Raw genomic sequence first — 17399 nt, 5'->3', positions numbered from 1 at the left:
CTGCCTTGCAATGGAGAGTAGAGTGGAGTTATCAACAAGAGAGAGCCCCTGCATGAAAACAGGCAGGGGAACATCTTCTTGGGTTTCTCAGGTGAACTTTTCATCTCTGAGGTCTCTTGTTGGATTTATATGAGAACTGATGTCCTGGTGACCCATACCAGAACTATAGCCAGAGCTGGGGAACTTTAAGATTCCTAATATCCAGGCCACACCCCTAGATCATTATATTAGACCCTCTAGGGGTGGGTCATAGACATCATTATTTTTTAAGCCCCTTCCCTGCAAGGTGGTTCCAAAGTGCAGATAAGTTAGCCAGTTACTTTTTTACATTTCTAAAAGTAATGGTTAAATTGGGGGTGTAGCAGAGTGATAGATGTTCTCCCTGTGGGCATGAGGTCTTGGGTTCCACCCCAGAATTAAAAAAAAAAAAAGTAATTGTATAGTTCTAAGAACAGACTAGCATTTTCTGGGGGCTGGGGTAAGGACAGTGGGTTCCCTGGGGCAATACATGTGGGACTTGGAAACACCCATGAACTTGTGTGAACTGTGGCAGACACCATTTATCAAAGTTTCTCTGCTGCTATTTTAAGGAAGTAAAATAGAACTGAAGGGTGTCTTGCTGTAACACAACTCTTGTGGGCCTCAGCCTTCCTCTGCTGGCTTTGCCCTTGATCTGCTGCTGGCTAGGTTCCTGCAGTGACCACACGTCTCCTATTTGCCAGTGTGGCTTATGTTCTATTCACGTGTACAAGTCTCTGGGCACACTGTTAATTTCAAACCACGAGGGTAAATTTGGTTTGAAAAAAGATGTGTCCCATGGAGTCTGCCAACTCTCCAGCCTGTAAAGAACCGGAGGCCAGAGCTGTAAGTGACTCCTGCCAAAGCTGTGGACTGTGCCAGAGTTCCTGGTGTCGCTGCCATCTGAGGCTCACGGAGGATTTTAATCAGCTGAATTGAGCAGCCTGTCCCTGTAAGCCCAGGCACAGCAACCAACTGGTGGTGTGACTTCAGGTTGCACACTGGGGGTCGATGTTGGAATCGGTCTCTAGGGCTCAGAACTCTCGATTGAAGAAATCATTCTTTGTGGTCAGACATTGCCAAAGCTTTTCTTGGACCTAAGGTACCTGACCTTGGTGCTGGGCCCAGGAAGTGCTCCTTGTCCTCAGATATTCGAAAGACCTGGCACAGAGCTATCGTTCGCCACCAACCACTAGAGGGACCTCCACCCCAGGTCGCGGGGTTAGAGCACAACCGGACCTAAGGTGGGCCAGGACAGAGCCTGCCAATATGCAGATTCCGTGGGATGGGCGGGGCTCACAGACAAGGAAAGAGGCTCTCCTCAGGCCAACCTCAATTTCTATTGCATCGCTCACTGGGTGGGGGAAGTACAGACGTCCCAAGGGTTGCTGCGCTGAGTGTGCCCCTAGTAAGTTTTTCGGTGTTTCTCTCCCTGCAGTTCTCTGCAGAGTGTCTTCCTGCTTCTTCAGTTTTACTCCTTGCGTCGCAGGAGCGGTCCTGAGGGGCTACCGAAACCCCAGAGGCCAGGAGCACCAACACGGAGAACTGCCCAGGGGCCCAGCAGCCGGAAGGGTCTGGGAGGAGGAGGTGGAGCGAGCGGGGCGGGGCCCGGGAGGGGCGTGGTCCTCCGGGAGAGGCGGGGCTTGGAGCCTGCACGCGGAGCGCGGCCCAGGGGGCGGGGGAGATGAGGCAGGTCCCTGGGGAACTGGAACGGCAGCGGACGGGTCCCAGAGGCCGGCTGTGGTTCCCGAGAGGGAGGCGGAGTGGCGGCCTTAGGAGGAGATTCCAGGGGTGGGAGAGGGACGCTCAGGGACGAGCTTCTCTCGGGGCCTCCGCCTCCGTCACGTGGGTGCGGGACCCGGCGGCTGCCGGTCGGTCTGCTGGTTGGTCAGACGGTTGGTCGGTGGGACGGTGGCCTGCAACTGAGTTTTCCGCTCTCCTGTTCGGAGTGGGAGGGGCACAGGAGCGGCCCGCACACCTGATCCGCCCGGAGAGAAGCGGCGGTCCCACATCCAGGTCAGTGGGCTTCCCTCAGGTGAACTTCCCCCAGGTGACAGGGGCTCTCCGCTGTCCGGAAAGGGATTCCCCCACAGGGGCATTGCCAGGGGACACAGATCCTCTAGATCCAACAACCACACGGGGCGTGAGGTCTGTGCCTCTTTGGGCCGGAAAGGTGTCCCAGGCGAGCGGACCGGAACCCTTTCCCTTTCTCTGGCCAGAAGACCGGAGGAGGGTATAACTCCTATGGGTTTGCTTGGGATCTTTACCCCGCTTTGCCCAGAATCCGCAGACAGCCCGCGCTCTCACAGGTGCCAGGATAGTTCTGGAGATGCCGGAGTTGGTGGTTACTTCAGCGTTCAGTGTAAACTAGAGAGCCCAAGTCGGTATGACAGCTTTAATATTGTTCACCCAGGCAAATCTTTGTTCAAAAAAGTGTGTGTCCAGAAGCAATGCCCGGGCTAAGACCAATGCTATATTGTAATTGCAAAAATGCAGCATGCTTGTTTCAAAAGCCCAAGCCGCTGATTCCCAGTAGACTGCAATATGGGGATGGTCCTATTTAAGAGTGCACCCTCCTTCCCGCTTGACATGCCAACTCCAGACTGGTAGTTTTCCTTCAGAAGAAAATAAGATTATATATTTAAAGACCCGAGACTTGGGATTTGGGTAGGATCAAAACAGGCATTCTAGTCAGTGAAAATCCGATTATATTTTATCTTTTAAGGCAGCTGGATATTTGGTAGAGATCTGTTTCCCCTTCCAAATTTTGGTTGGTCTGTTTCTTTCTATTTCTCTCTCCTTCCTCTACCCTTCATTAATTGATTATAAAACAAAACTACTATGTTTACAAATGTTGTTTTGTGAAGTCAAATGTTCAACTACAGAAAGGTAGTTAACAGCAGACATAATTCATCTTTAGTCTTTTATTAGTGGTATAGTCATAGTCATACTTTCATGTATTAGGATAGTCATACTCTCATGTATTAGTATATTCAGTATAGTTATAGACAATTCATTTTAAATGTTATCTGATTTATAAATTATTTTTCTCTGCTTAAATTTATATTTAATTGATCTTGAAGTGAGAGACAAGGGAGATTGGTGAGTCTTTCACTATTGCATTCATCCTGGATTTTTTTTTGTGTGTGTATGTGTGTATGTGTGTGTGGTGCTGGGTTTCAACCCCAGGGCCTTGCACATGCTAGGCAAATGTGCTTTACTACTGAAAGCACATTTAGACTCCCATCCCTTATATAACATTAATAGTGTTACTTTGAGATTTGGTAATGTACTAGTCATTAGCTTGTTGCTACTAGGGAAACAAGCTGAGTATCATGATCTCTTTACTGCAGTAGCTAACATAGATGGGCTATGTCTGTAGGACTAAGTGAAGTAAGATTAATTACATGAAGGAGGTAGGAACAAAGTGGGGAAATTTCATTTAAGCATAAAAAATCTGGGATAATTTCAGGAAGGGGTGGTATAAGTGATGAACCTCAAAGGATTTCTCCAAGGTTTCTGCAGGCAGAGGTGAGTGAGTAGGAGTGACCTAGGCTGTGAAAGCTGTAGAGGCAGGCAAGCTCAGACTAGTGACAAGTGGCCAGCAGTCCAGCCTGGCCCCTATGGTGGGTGGTTAACAGTAAAGCAGGTAACAAGATGGAACATGGTCCCAGCTGGCCAAAAACAGCAGGTGTAGAAAGAAGTTCATTCAGACTTTGTCTGAAGGCATGGGAGTCAAATGATTTTAAGCAGAGGATTGACTTATGGTTCTGTGAGCAGCTCAAAGTCGAAACTTTGACCCTTGACCCAACTCCCAGCCTGAAACAGAAAATCCAGTAAATGTTTTGTGGAAGTTTGAGAAGCAGTGCTTCTCAAACTTTAACAATAAGACTCACTGAAAATCTCCTTCAAATGCAGATTTGATTGGGTAGCTCAGAGGTGGGATCTGGTGTTCTGCATTTCTAACTTTTTCAGGGGAGGGTGGCTATCACTTCATTATCTATAGCAAGAATTTAAAGTAATAGTTTGCAAACTGACTTGCTTGAGGGAGCTTTAGGAACAGTTCAGATTAGGTAGGTTTGGGATATTGTAAAAAAGATCCCCCAGGAGATTCTGACAACTGCCTGGTAGGAGTGGCTGTAGTGGACTCTGGCAATGCTTGGGAAGCAAGACTGGGGAAGCTACTTAGGAGACTGGCAGACTAATTTGGGGTAGAAGTAATGAGCCCTTATCTGGGACCTGAGAGAATGGTGAAATTGGGACCCAAGAGACCCTGTAAATACAGAATCTGTAGGCCAGGAGACTAAGAAGTGGGAGGTGTCAGTCACTACATGAGGAGGGAGGAGCAGTTCTAGGAGAATTTAACTTTGTAATTGAGGAATGGTACTATTTAGAAGTTGTTTTTTACTTGACCATAAGATATTTTTTTTCCTGAATTACAAATCTGTTCATGATACCCTTCTGCTTAAAATCCCCTTAGTACAAAATATGAGATGGTAGAGTTATACAAGCACAAGAGACAAGGTATTTAAACATTTATTAAGTTCCATAGATTGTGCATCTCCATTCAAGATGTGACACTCAGTCACTATTTGGTGTGGGCACAACCAGGCTAAAACTCTTGGTAGCTTTGTTTTTTCCTGAGTCACTATTTTTCCTGCTTCCTCTTTCCTCAAGAGTTCCACTTCCCTTGGACTTTTGTTTTCTAGCATCATGCTTTCATTTTAGTGCTTGATGACACTTATGTGTCCCTGTTTTCAAGAATATAGGAAAGGTGAGTTGTAGTCTGTATAGGTGGACGGGTACTAGGGATTGAACCCAGAGGTGTTTTACCACTGAGCCATGTCCCCAACCCTTTTTAATTTTTTTTATACTTGTAGGTGGACAGTAGGATGCCTTTATTTGTTTAGTTTTTTTATGCAGTGCTAAAGATCCAACCCAGTGCCTCACACATACTAGGCAAGCACTCTGCCACTGAGCTACAGCCTCAGCCCACATCCCCAACCCTTTTTAATTTTTATTTTGAGATAGGGTCTCACTAAGTTGCTTAGGGACTTGCTGAGTTACTGAGGCTAGACTTGAACTTGTGATCCTTTTGCTTAAGCTTCCCAAATTGCTGGGATTGCAGGTATGTGCCACCCACCTGGCTATGTTTTCTCTTAAAGCCAGCTCTGCTGGACCTTGTGGATCTCCTCGGGGCCTATTCTTATCTTCCACATAACCGGTAAATAGTCTTCTGGGAAATGATGCCCTAGAGCCATCTGTTGAGCTTTAAACTCAGTCTCCTTAAGGTCTCAAAATTCCAGAGGGCTGCTCACTCTGAGCTTTGCCTTTAGCAAATTTATGATTTCTTTTGGCCTTAGGGTATTGGTTTAGTACTCTTTGGTAATTTCATTTCCTCTCTGTATCTCTGTCACATTCATATTATACATGTATGCACACTGAGGGCTAAGCATTCATTGTGCACGGTGCTTTTAATCACCCTGTTCTATGTTGTGTAGTAATCTTGGTTTCTGTAACACATCTGTAGACACCAACAGGATGAGATTGTCTGATAGGATAAAATATAACATTCTTGTAAGACATTCAAGGCAGTGTAGAGGCTGGCCCTAATTTAGCTCTCCAGCTGCATCTCCAATGTCCCCCAAACCAAGGGACTCAATCATTTCTGCTTTTATGTGTCTCCCTGCTTCTGCACACATGTTTCCTCTCCCTGGAAATATCTGTTGTCTCTGCTCTGCAAGATGGATGAACTGTTATTAATTCTTCAGGATGCTGATCAAATTCTTGAAAACTCCTTACCATCTTCGTTTTTACTCTTTGCTTCTAATATATACACAGTGCAACAAATTTAGATCTCTGCTGTGTTACCTAAGTCACTTATTTGCAGTTCTCTCTATGCTCTGAACTGCTTTGGGCTGCTTCAGCTCTTGTGTATGGCTCATTATCTAGTAGATGTTCAGGAAGTGTTGTGGTAAATGTGGGCCCTAAACTGGCTGGCTTTGCAGTGTTTTCTTCAATAAAGAGGAAAAGGGGTAGTTCATTTTTTTGTGGAAGATGAAGGAAGAAAAGGAGCAGAAGCTGAAAGATTGGAAAGACAGACAGGCCCAAAGAGTAGTGGGCCTGCATGACTAGAATCTTGGAGTGGATGGGGACACTAACAGAGGAGAGCCTGGGATCTCAGACTGGGGTCAGATCATGTAAATCTTTGAAATCTAGAGCTAAAGAATTCAAATTGTATGACATCGGTGACATTTAGGGTTTTTGAGAATCGATAAGACATGGTGAAAGCTGTGTTTTCAGGAGGATTTGGAGCTATAAAGTACAGGTTAGAGAGAGGGAGGGATTTCTTGTGAGGATGGACTATTGGATAACTCATGGAGGTAGCTTAGGACATGAATCAAGGGAATGATAGTAGCAGTGGAGAGGAGGGAATGGAAGCAAGTGAGCTTGCCAACAAATCCAGTAGGATTTAGTGACTACTTGGATTTGAAAGAGAGAGAAAGGAGTCAATTTGGACACTGACATTTTGTTCTGGTTTGCTGGAAGAAGAATAAGGCAATTGTTAGCAGCATGAGAGCATGGAGGAACTTCTTGGAAGGGGGAAGGGAAATGAGGGTGATTGATTCCTTTTGGAATCAGAATGGATTCTTGCTTTCCCTTTATATTTTGACCAAGGAGGATGGTGAAACCCAAAATAACCTGCCCAAGGACACCCCCCCTCTTGGTGGCAGAACCCAGGTCTCCTAGCCTTCTGGCTGGGACTCCGTCATCTGTAGCACAGTGTTTGGTCAGAGGAATGCCGCCAGAAGGTCCAGATGGAGATTCCATTAGGCAATGAAAAATGGGAATGAGACCAGATTGGGGTGAATTCAGTCTGCAGAGGACCTAAGGCTGGAGGCATACAGGGTTTTGACCTGTAGTCTGTTGGCAGCCAATGCCAATGGGGGCCAAAAGGCTCACGAGGCCTCCTGTTTGTCCTGTGTCCTCCATGCACATGGGGCTAAATAGGTAAGAGTGCTTTTATGGTACCAGAACTCTTCTACTTGTTATGCTCAGTGTGGGTACATGTAAATTAATTGTGTTTTTCTGGGAATACAACCACTCATCAGTTTACCATTTTCATGAAAAAAGGTATTCCAAGAACCAAACATCCTTACCCCATACAGACTTTAGGGACACATTTTGCTAGTTCATGAGAACTTGAATGGGGATGGGAGCAGAGGGTGGGAGTGACAGCTAGCTGGGTGAGGCAATCAGTCCTGAGGACTTCCTCCAACTGGGGGCAGGGGTCAGGGATCCAGCTGACTGACTGAAGGCCACACCTGTCAGATGATGAGAGAGAACCTTATCTAGAATCTGCACTGCTGCCAAGAGACTTGGTGGAATTTCCCTCCTCTTCTCACCCCTCCCTCCCATACCTCCCTGTGCAGCCAGGCTCCAGCCTTTAGCCTCCTAATATAATGCCTTGCCTTTATCATGTGCCCTGGTCACTTAAGTTTACTAAGGCAGAGCTGGATTAATGCATGTGAAACTTTATCACCTGACATGTGGTTGCCAAACAAAAACAAAAGACACAAGGAATACTGGGAGTCCACTTTAAGGGGAAACTTACAAGCCTCTTTGGCTTTTTGGAGCTATATAGCTGGGTCTTTCCATTTTCCACTTCATCTTGTTCAGAGGTTGTGTAGAAATAAACATATACACACACATGCACCTCCTACCCCTGCCTGTCCCCACTGCCACTGCACTGAGAACAAAGTGTGTGCATGAGCCTGCTCACCCATGGTAAAGTAACACAGGGACAGCCATAGATTGCAAACTTGAAAGTTGGGTTTTCCAAGGCTTAGGAATCATTTATCAGAGGCAGGTGGGTGGAGGGTCCATTAACAAATCTCTAGGAAGAAACTAGTTAGCTTAGATACTGTATAGGGAATAGATCCTACATAGCCTCTACTTTGGCCTGAAGCTTCTGTGGCATTCTCAGGGTGCTCTACTTTGGGTATAGCTATTTTTACCTGGGAATGAGGATAGTATAGCGGGAAATCCTAATCCCAAGGTTTCTCTTTCTGCTTAGGGATAGCCAAAGTTTTGGTGAATAAGGAAGGGTTTTTAGTGGGGTCAGTCTGAATTGCTGCCTCAACTCTCCAGGGTAAAGATGTGATTCCACAGCAACTTGTGTGCATGTTGGAACAAACCCATTACATACAGCTGAGTCTTTCAGGCTGGGCAGGGACCACTCTGAGTTGGAGGGCCACTTCTTTGATTGCACTAGGTGTCTCAAGAAGTCCTACAAAATTTCTCTAACTTTTTTCTTGTAGAAAGACCCAGAAGCTCTGTCAGAAGGAACCCATTGTTTGACAGGTGTATGTGAATTTATGTGTAAGAGAGAGGGAGACACAGAGTTGTATAGAAGCCAAGAGGTCTGTTGTAGGGACTGAAAGAACAGAAAAGGACAGAGCCACAACTCAAACTATGAAGACCTTGCCTTATATACAGGACAGCTCTCTCAGGGGCAACAAGTTCCTTCTTCCAGCACAAGTTCACCTCTTCATGGAGGCATCAAAGGTAAAGATGGGACTTGTAGAGGGATAGAGGAGAAGAAAGTGTAGAACTTTTAGCTATGGTAGCTTTGACAAAGGGCTTATCTCATGAGGTAGGGGAAGTGTTATTACCACTTTATGGGGTGTGTATTTATACATGCTCATGGGTGTATGTGTGTGTGCTTGGGAGTCAAACCCAAGGCCTGTGCATCTAGGCAAACACTACCACTGAGCTCTACAGCCAGTCCTGGGAAACAAATTTCTGAAGGTTCCAGAGTATTAGACTTAATTTTATTTATTGGCCCATATGGATGCTTTGAGGGGTGAAAGGAGGTAAGATAAATGCTAAAATATATGAACTTGGAACCATAGGACTGTTTTCACACTGGGATGTTTGACATCAAACTGAGTGTTCAAAACTAAATTTTATGAGAAACAGGCAGGCAAGGAAGTGTGGGTAGGGGAGAGTGGATTGGTATGAGGAGAGGAGAGAAGTTAGAATGTAATTTTGGGTGGGACTAGCAGTTTCTTATCATACAACATTTTGCCAGAGTGAAGGAATGGTTCTTGGCTCTGACACCTGACCTTGACTGGATGTCATGAAAAAGTTTATTACATAAGCTCTTCCTGCAGCCAGCCAAGACATCTGGTTCTTCAATGAATACTGCTCACCTGGTAACAGCAACAACAGCCCTGTGTGTGTCTGTCTAGGGTTTCACTGCTCAGGCTCACTGGTGCTGCATAGTGCCCCGGGCAGGGATTATTGTCCTGCTCCTGGAAATAAGGAAACTGATCCTGCCCACCTCCCACCTTTCTTCATGATAGGTGCAGTTTTCTCCATCTTGGGGGCTTGGCCTCCCTGACTCTGAGGACCCTGGTAACTCTAGAATGGGGGCTTTGAGGGTACACTTGTACACTGCTGGTGGGACTGCAAATTGGTAAGGCCAATTTGGAAAGCAATATGGAGGTACCTGGGAAAGCTGGGAATGGATCCACCATTTGACCCAGCTATTGCCCTCCTCGGACTATTCCCTGAGGATCTTAAAAGAGCGTACTATACGGATACTGCCACATCAATGATCATAGCGGCACAATTCACAATAGCTAGACTGTGGAACCAACCTAGATGCCCTTCAATAGATGAATGGATAAAAAAATGTGGCATCTATACACAATGGAGTACTACGCAGCAATAAAAATGACAAAATCATAGAATTTGCAGGGAAATGGATGGCATTAGAGCAGATTATGCTAATCGAAGCTAGCCAATCCTTAAAAAACAAATGCCAAATGTCTTCTTTGATATAAAGAGAGCAACTAAGAACAGAACAGGGAGGAAGAGCATGAGGAAAAGATTAACATTAAACAAAGATGAGTGGGGGGAGAGAAAGGGAGAGAGAAGGGAAAGCATATGGAAATGGTAGGAGACCCTCAATGTTACACAAAATTACATAGAAGAGGATGTGAGGGGAAAGAGGGGGGGAAACAAGGGAGAGAATTGAACAACAGCAGATGAGGTAGAGAGGGATGATGGGTGGGGAGGGGAGGGGGGATAGTAGGGGATAGGAAAGGTAGCAGAATACAACAGTCAGTAATATGCCATTATGTAAAAATGTGAGTGTGTAACCGATGTGATTCTGCAATTTGTATTTGGGGTAAAAATGGGAGTTCATAACCCAATTGAGTCAAATGTATGAAAGATGATATATCATGAGCTTTGTAATGTTTTGAACAACCAATCAAAAAAAAAGTAGAATGGGGCCTTTGAATCAGACAGTTCTCCATTCAAACTCCAGCTCTACACAGGTTTGCTGTTGGTACTTTGAGCAAGTCTCTTTACTTCTCTGAGTCTTAAGTTCTTCATCTGTTTAATGGGTTAAGATAATAGGCCTACCTTTGTTGTGAAAATGAGATGATGCAATCAGTGTTGACTATAGTTCTTGGCACATTGCAGATACTCAAACCCTATTATTGTTTGTCATTATTTTTCTCTTTTCAGGAAGCCAAAGAAAAATACTTTGCCAAAAGGAGGGGTTAGCATCATCCAGAGGGATTATACTGATATTTCAGGGGAGTAGTATTCTTTAGGTGTCTAGATGTGACACAGAAAGGGCAGTCATGGTGGGGGTGAACAGAAAGTCCAGGAGGCAAAAGTGCGTGGCAAGGTAGGTCACAGTCTGGCTTCAGGTAGCTGGTCACCAGTCTTCAGGACAAGGGAAGCACACAGATCTCAGAGCCCAAACTAGCTCAATGAGTGGTGGCAGGGTAAGTGCAAAGTCCATCCCTTAGGCTCCCAAAATCAATTAGTGTGTCCTACTTGTCCCTGTGGAAAAGCTCAGATAAATTGGCTTAGCCTGCTGCATTAATAGAAATCTTGAGTTTAGAGCTTGGTAAGGGATCTTCATCCCTACATTGGCCAAGACTGGCCACACCTGGAGGCATGTGGGCAAGGGACCGCATATGCTGCAAAGCTGTTGAGGGCCACAGCCCGTGTGTGGTGGCACCTGGCATTTTGCCAGAGGGAGTGGTTGAGAGGTGATGCCAGCGTGCCATTGAGATGATGATGGTTAAGTTAAGCTGTGTATTCAGTTGTATATAGACCTTTGCTGTCTGGGCAATAGGGCGGCTCCTGCTGCCTCAGGCGCCCGATACTTTGGAGTTCTGGTGGGGATTCTGGGAGAGTTGAGTTGGTTGGTTGGTGAAGTTCCGGTGGAGGGAGTTCCGATTGGTGTGTGGTGTTCCTGAAAGGGCCTCGGGGGAGTTTGGAAATAAAAGTTTGTTCCTGCTTGAATGGCTCGTGATTTGTGCCCAGCCAGACTGCAGCACAAAGCAGGGTTCTTGTCCTACAAGCTTTGGAAGAACTTGAGTATAGATAGGAAGACACGGGGATCACAGGGATGTGACTACTATTTTCAGATGAGTGAGGGAGATACTATGTTCCACACTTCTCAGAATGCAGACTTGAGGGGCCATGGTAGTAATGGTAGAGGGAGTTAAAGAGGAGGCAGATAACCAGACCTGGTGTGTACACCCATAATCCTAGCTATTTTGAAGGCTGAGGCAGGAGGATTGCATAAATCTGTTTCCCAGGACTGGCTGTAGGGCTCAGTGGAAGTGTTCAAGACCAGCCTGGGCAATTTAATGAGACCCTGACTCAAAATACAATAAAAAGGGCTGAGGATGCAGCTCAGTGGTAGCATGCCCCTGGGTTCAATCTCTAGTACAACCAAAAAAGGAGGCAGATATTTGTTTGAAATGGTGTAAGAAACTCAAGCTTGTCTCTAACGCCAAGTATCTTTCTTAAAGTAAGATAAAGGGCATTTATTGTCCAAGTGGTATTGAGTAGAGAGGATTTCATGAAATAAAGGGAGGCAGGTTGTGTTGAGAGGTCAAAGGACTATCTGAAAGGACTGCAAGATTTTTTTTTTATTAGTTGCTGAAAACATTACAATGATCTTGACATAGCATACATTTGATTCAAGTGGAGTATGAATTCTTTTTATTCCACATGTACAAATTGGTTTTACAACCACGTTTATACATACAGCCATATTAATGTTTTTTGTATTCTGCTGCTACCCTTCCTTTCCCCCTCCCCTCCCGTCCCCTCCCATCACCTCTCTCTACCCACTCTATGATACTTTTCTCTCTCTCTCTCTCTCTCTCTTTTTTTTTCTTCCTCACACCATCTTATATGTAATTTGGACTGCAAGATTTTGACAGTAGGTTTTGTAAATCAATTCATTGGGACTGGGTCCTAAGGAATTAGAACTAGAGATATACCTTTTAGGGCAGGTGGGTTTTTTCTGTGTGAGGAAAGATGAGAATATGCAAAGATCCTTGTGGTCAATGAAATGTTTTGAGTTAAGGACATAGAGGTCTCTTATGTAAATGAACAAGCTGGGATAAAGAAATAATGAGGAAACTTACCTAGACTCTTTCCAGTTGTTAAAAATTGAAAAAAAGTTGGAACTAAGATAATGGGGTGGGCAGGAGAAACTTTATCCTGTTGATAGTGGGAAATAATTGGTGGCTTCTGAGCAGAGATGACTTTTAGCACATGTAGGGTGGAGTGAGAGTGAAAGGCCAGGGACAGGCAGCCTTAAAGCTGTGCAGAAACTTCTCTATCCCAGCTCATAGGAGGAATATCCCACTTAATGTTGGGGGTAGGGAAAGAGGAAAGGCTCCAAGGATATCCCTTTGTGAGCTAAAACTTTGAGGCTGTGATCCATAGAAAGTGATAAACTATGTGTATTCTCTACTGGTGCCTCCCTTGGCCTAATTGCCTGGCTACAACATGAAGGCTTTTTCTTTCCCATGGGCCATTCCATGAAGATTGTGAAAACACAGCATCCTGGGACAGAGAGAACCAGGGCCTGTGGTCTGAGGCACTGAGCTCCCAGCATCCAATAATGGTGGGTATAGAAGGGAGTTATCCAGAAGGACACTGGTCACAATACTGGGAAGTTTGACTGTTTACAGTCTCGGCCCAGAGCAGGTTCCAGCCCCAAGAAAGGCGGGGGAATCTGTGGGCACCAGGGCTTTATTCAAGTGGGCTGAGGTTTTGGGTGGGGTATGGTAGGTGGGAAGATGGAGAATGCTGTGTTTAAGCAACATGGATGCCTGAGTGCCATGATATCCTGGTTTGGGTAGATATTATGGCCTGACAAAATGGTAGGGAGGAGATGGCAGCCACAGAGTCAGAACTATCCCACTGGGATTGGGAAAACTACACCCTGTTAGGAGCATAGGCAGAGCATAATTTATAAGTACTCTGGAATCAGTAGGCTCGTGTTCTCATTATTTCAGTCACTAAATAATTTTTAAACCTTCCTCTTCTCTGAGGAAAGTAGTGGATAGTGGGACATGAGGTGAAAAAGACATGACCCCTGCCTGAATGGAACTTAAGGAATGTACCTCTCACTCAAATCAGGCTGTAATAAACACTAAGAAAATAAGAGTATTTAGAAAAAAGAGGTTGGACTTCCTGAGCATGTGGTGATTGAGGTGTGTCTTGAAGACAGAAAGGGACTCTATGGAGGTGAAGGGAATTCCTGGCAGAGGGAACAGAAATGTGCACAGGAGGGGGACTGGAAATTAAGGGGCATGTGTGAAAATAGCCAGTGGTTAGGTTGGTTAGAACTGAGAAGTGAATGAGGTTTAGCTGGGGGTCCCCCAAATCCATAATGATTGGCCATTATCATTTTTTATAAAATCCTCACCATGCCTCAGGCATTGAGCAGAGTTTTGCTTCTGTCTCATAGCAGCCTTTCAGGACTTAGCTCAGCAGGCTCCATGAGGATGCAGTACTTTCCTAAGCTTTCCTAGCTGGTGAGTGACTGAATTTGATGTACACGCAGTCTGCTTGATTTCAAACCTGTGTTCTTTCTGCCTATTTTGCTATCATATTCAGAGTCCAGATTATACAGAGTCCATTACATGAAAACTTACTTTTATCATGATGAGGAAGGAAGATGGTCAGTGAACATGTAGTAGACCACATTAACATTTTGAGAAACACTTGGTGGGTGTGACCAGATTGTTACAAAGCACATCCTGGCCCCACTTAATATATGTAAGCATATATATTATTTAGGTAAATCTCTAAAAGTTGCATAGATTTTCATGGGATCTAGAAACTGTTAATATCTGACTGCTATAGATAATTTATGAATTCTTAGCTAAATTCCTCTCTTTTCTTTCCCATTCAAGAAAGTATATTAAAATAGGACAAGACAATCCCAATTTTCTCATTTATACAAAAATTTCCTCATCTTTAGCTACTTTGTCATTAGTAACAAATTATAATGAACCTTACCTGTTTGGGACCCCAGACTATCATCCCTAAAGGATGTTTGGTGAAAGTGGTACTCGAGAGTGGGTCTTGAGAGTGGGTTGGAAGGGTTGGGTGAAGGATGAGAGTTAGAGAAATCTGGGCAAAAAAACTCAGGTGGGGATGTGGGGGTGGAGAGGAGGGGCTGATATGGTTCAGTAAGCATTTACTTCGAGCCTGCCCATGCAGGGGTATGGAGTAGGTGCTGGGGCATCTGCATGAAAGGACAGTATTGTTTCCGTGGTAGGCATGTTCAGGCTTTGAGCTGGTGGGTGTTGGTGGGGGCTGCCTGCTCAAGTCATCCTGTATCCTGTAGAGCCAGCCAGTCCTTATTGCTTGATCAGGTATACCCTGGGTCCTGTCCTGTCCAGCTTGGCTCTCCTCCTGGAGCTGAGAACACATACCTGGCCCTGGTAGCTTCACCTTTCTTCTGTCCTCAGAGTGGTCTTGAGTCCTTTAGGCTTCCAAATGGGAAGCTTTTCCTCCACTTGGAAAGTTTGAGAAAATCACATGGGAAGGCAATAATAACCTTAGAGAAGATACAGTGCCATTTCAGGGAGAAGATAGAATGATGTCTGGGCTGTGATTACTCAAGATCTCACGTTAACAGGAGACTTCAGAGGACAGAAAGCTCTACTTCTGGGTTTTAGCTACTAATAAAGAACATTTTAAAAACTATTAAGGGCTGCCCTGGTGTCACAAATCTAGTCCTCGAATGTCTTGATTACTTATATTTGAAAGAGAATTTTAACTCAAGTAACAGTTGAACGAGGAATGGTATTCATGAGAAGGATCCTATACTCTACTTGAGAAATGCATCTCATTACATCATTGTTACACACTGTGTACGGAAACTTAAGTAACTCCTGGAGTAATTGACTGGTTATAGGTGTCCCTCTAGTGTGTGGTGCATACTAAGTGCAATTGTGAGGTCTCTCTGTGACACTGGTACACCTCAGCCATCTTCTTTTAAGACCATCTCTAGAGTTAAAATGGGCATGCTCAAAATCAATATATGAGGCCAGGGACCTTCTGCTTCAAGTCTGAAGCCAGCCATGAATGTGGTCAGCACTTGGTACTTTGCCTCCCTGACCCCATTAAAGCCCAGCTTTGGTTTTAGCTTCCATGTTGGGGGGCCTCCCAAATTTACTTCCCTGGCTATGACTTCTCTGTCAGATGTCTGCCCCAGATGGCCCCCAAGTATCATAAACTTAGCCTACTCACTGTTCCTAAGCAGTGCCACCCTGTAAGACCATAGGGAAATAACTGAGAAAGGTGCCAAGAGATTGTTAAGAGTGCATATGATCTGTAGGAAATTTGCAGTCTTGAAGGCACACCAAGTACCTGCTTTCTGTCAGGTACTGCTAGAGAGACCTGCAACTGCTGGAGAAAATCTAGAATATGTGTACCATGTTTGAGCTCCTGAACCAAAGGATCTGCCTATATCCAGCCCTGGGTATGGGAGGAATAATATCCATTATATAAGAATCCAAGAAATCAATGTGTATTACTCAAAGAAAAAAACTAATCTATCTCATAAATAGTACAGGTTTTAAGAATATGCTCTTCATCTTAGCTATGTCATCCCCCATTCATATTATTGAAATCTTAACCCCTGAAGTGGTGGTATTAGAATGTGGGGCTTTGGAGAAGTGATTAGGTCTTGAGAGTAGAGCCCTCATGAATGGATTAGTCATTAGTCCTTTCATTAGCCAGAAGGATCTAGCTAGACTCTTCTTCCATGGGAGGACATAGGTAGAAGGTGCCATCTATGTATCAGAAAATAGGCTCTCACCAGACACTGATTCTACCAGAACTGTGTTCTTGGACTTTCCAATCTCCAGAACTGTGAGAAATATATTTTGGTTGTTAAACTATCTTAACAGTTTATAGTAATTTTGTTGTAGCAGCCTGATAGTAGCAAGATATCTTTGCTGCCTCCTGCTCTTGTCCTCCTTCAGGGGAAGAAGTCCCTACCCACTTTGACACGAAAGGAGCCTCAGAAAGTTTGAGGCTGGACTGGGCTGGAATGTGGGGACTTGGTTTTTGTAATACTGTCTCTTGGCCCTTTTGAGTCATGTAGACCTCTACACCTTTCACTTCTTACTTGAATCTGAGGAACTATTTGAATATCTTCTATGGGAGAATAACAGCCCTAATCAATGGAAAAGAAGAGGTAAAGAATGGAGAGGCCCTTAGGAGATTCAGACTTTTCTACTCCCCTAGATTCCAGCTGGCAGACTTCCAGGAACAAGACTGCTTGGTCCCCAAACAGGAGATATCTAGTGTGGTGTGCTCTGCAGGCTTGTCTTTGATCTACAGCACCATGTGTGGAAATGGGGGATTCCTGCATCACTTTTCTTGGGAAAGTCCCTAAACCATCTTTGACCTCAGAGCTCTGGGGGAGGGAAGTGATCTGAGTGACAAATGTCTTGTGACTTGCAAGTAAGGTTAGGGAACTGGCTAGGTCCTGCCCCTCCCTGCCCACATTGTATGCTGGAGCTATTGAATTAGGTTGAAGAAAAGAGGGCTGGGCCCATTGCTTTTGGCTGTCTCTGCTGTTGGTGCTTTTTTTTTTTTTTTTTTTTTTTCCTTTTGCATTGCTGAGGTTCAAAGATCTCTTGCACACCAAGTGAAGTGTTCTACCACTAAGCTATTCCCCCAGGCTGCTCATGGTTTCCTGAATGTATCAGGACAGCTGGGCTATCTTTGAGGTCCTAGGTTTCCTCCTCATTGCATCTTGGGCTTAGTCCCCAGGCATGATTCAAAGACTACAGATAAGGGAAATGCCCTTACCTGGATGTTGTTTGAGAATTAAGCAAAGTCTTCCCTGGAATGTGAGTGGATCAGAACAAGATCAAATAGCTTTGGAGAGAAGGCTGTCTTCTGTCCATAAGTTTGCCCAGCTGTGTCCAAGATCAAATGAGGGTCAGATGAGGGCTTTGGGATGCCAAAACAATGTACTGTGACTAGGGGACTGAAATGGCAGACTTTTATTTTTTCAC

The 17399-nt window shown here is 44.9% G+C and overlaps 1 protein-coding gene across 7 annotated transcripts in view; it reads left to right on the top strand.

The window, feature by feature from the left end:
* The first annotated feature begins 1406 nt into the window (after positions 1-1406).
* Ppfibp2 (PPFIB scaffold protein 2) overlaps positions 1407-17399 on the top strand; it is a 157126-nt gene continuing 141133 nt past the window's right edge. For 5 of the 7 annotated variants that reach the window (XM_078046541.1, XM_078046539.1, XM_078046540.1 and 2 more), the window contains exon 1: positions 1688-2034. In XM_078046541.1, coding sequence (XP_077902667.1) covers positions 1703-2034 — 332 coding nt within the window. In that variant the 5' untranslated portion in view covers positions 1688-1702. Of the gene's footprint in view, positions 1427-1687; positions 2035-17399 lie in introns of those variants that run through there. The other 2 variants (XM_078046543.1, XM_021720712.3) reach the window with 2 other exon arrangements.

This window comes from Ictidomys tridecemlineatus, chromosome 4 (assembly GCF_052094955.1).
Source record: "Ictidomys tridecemlineatus isolate mIctTri1 chromosome 4, mIctTri1.hap1, whole genome shotgun sequence".
Lineage (NCBI taxonomy): Eukaryota > Metazoa > Chordata > Mammalia > Rodentia > Sciuridae > Ictidomys > Ictidomys tridecemlineatus.
Note: the sequence above shows the minus strand (reverse complement) of the source record. Positions and strands in the feature narration are given on the sequence as shown.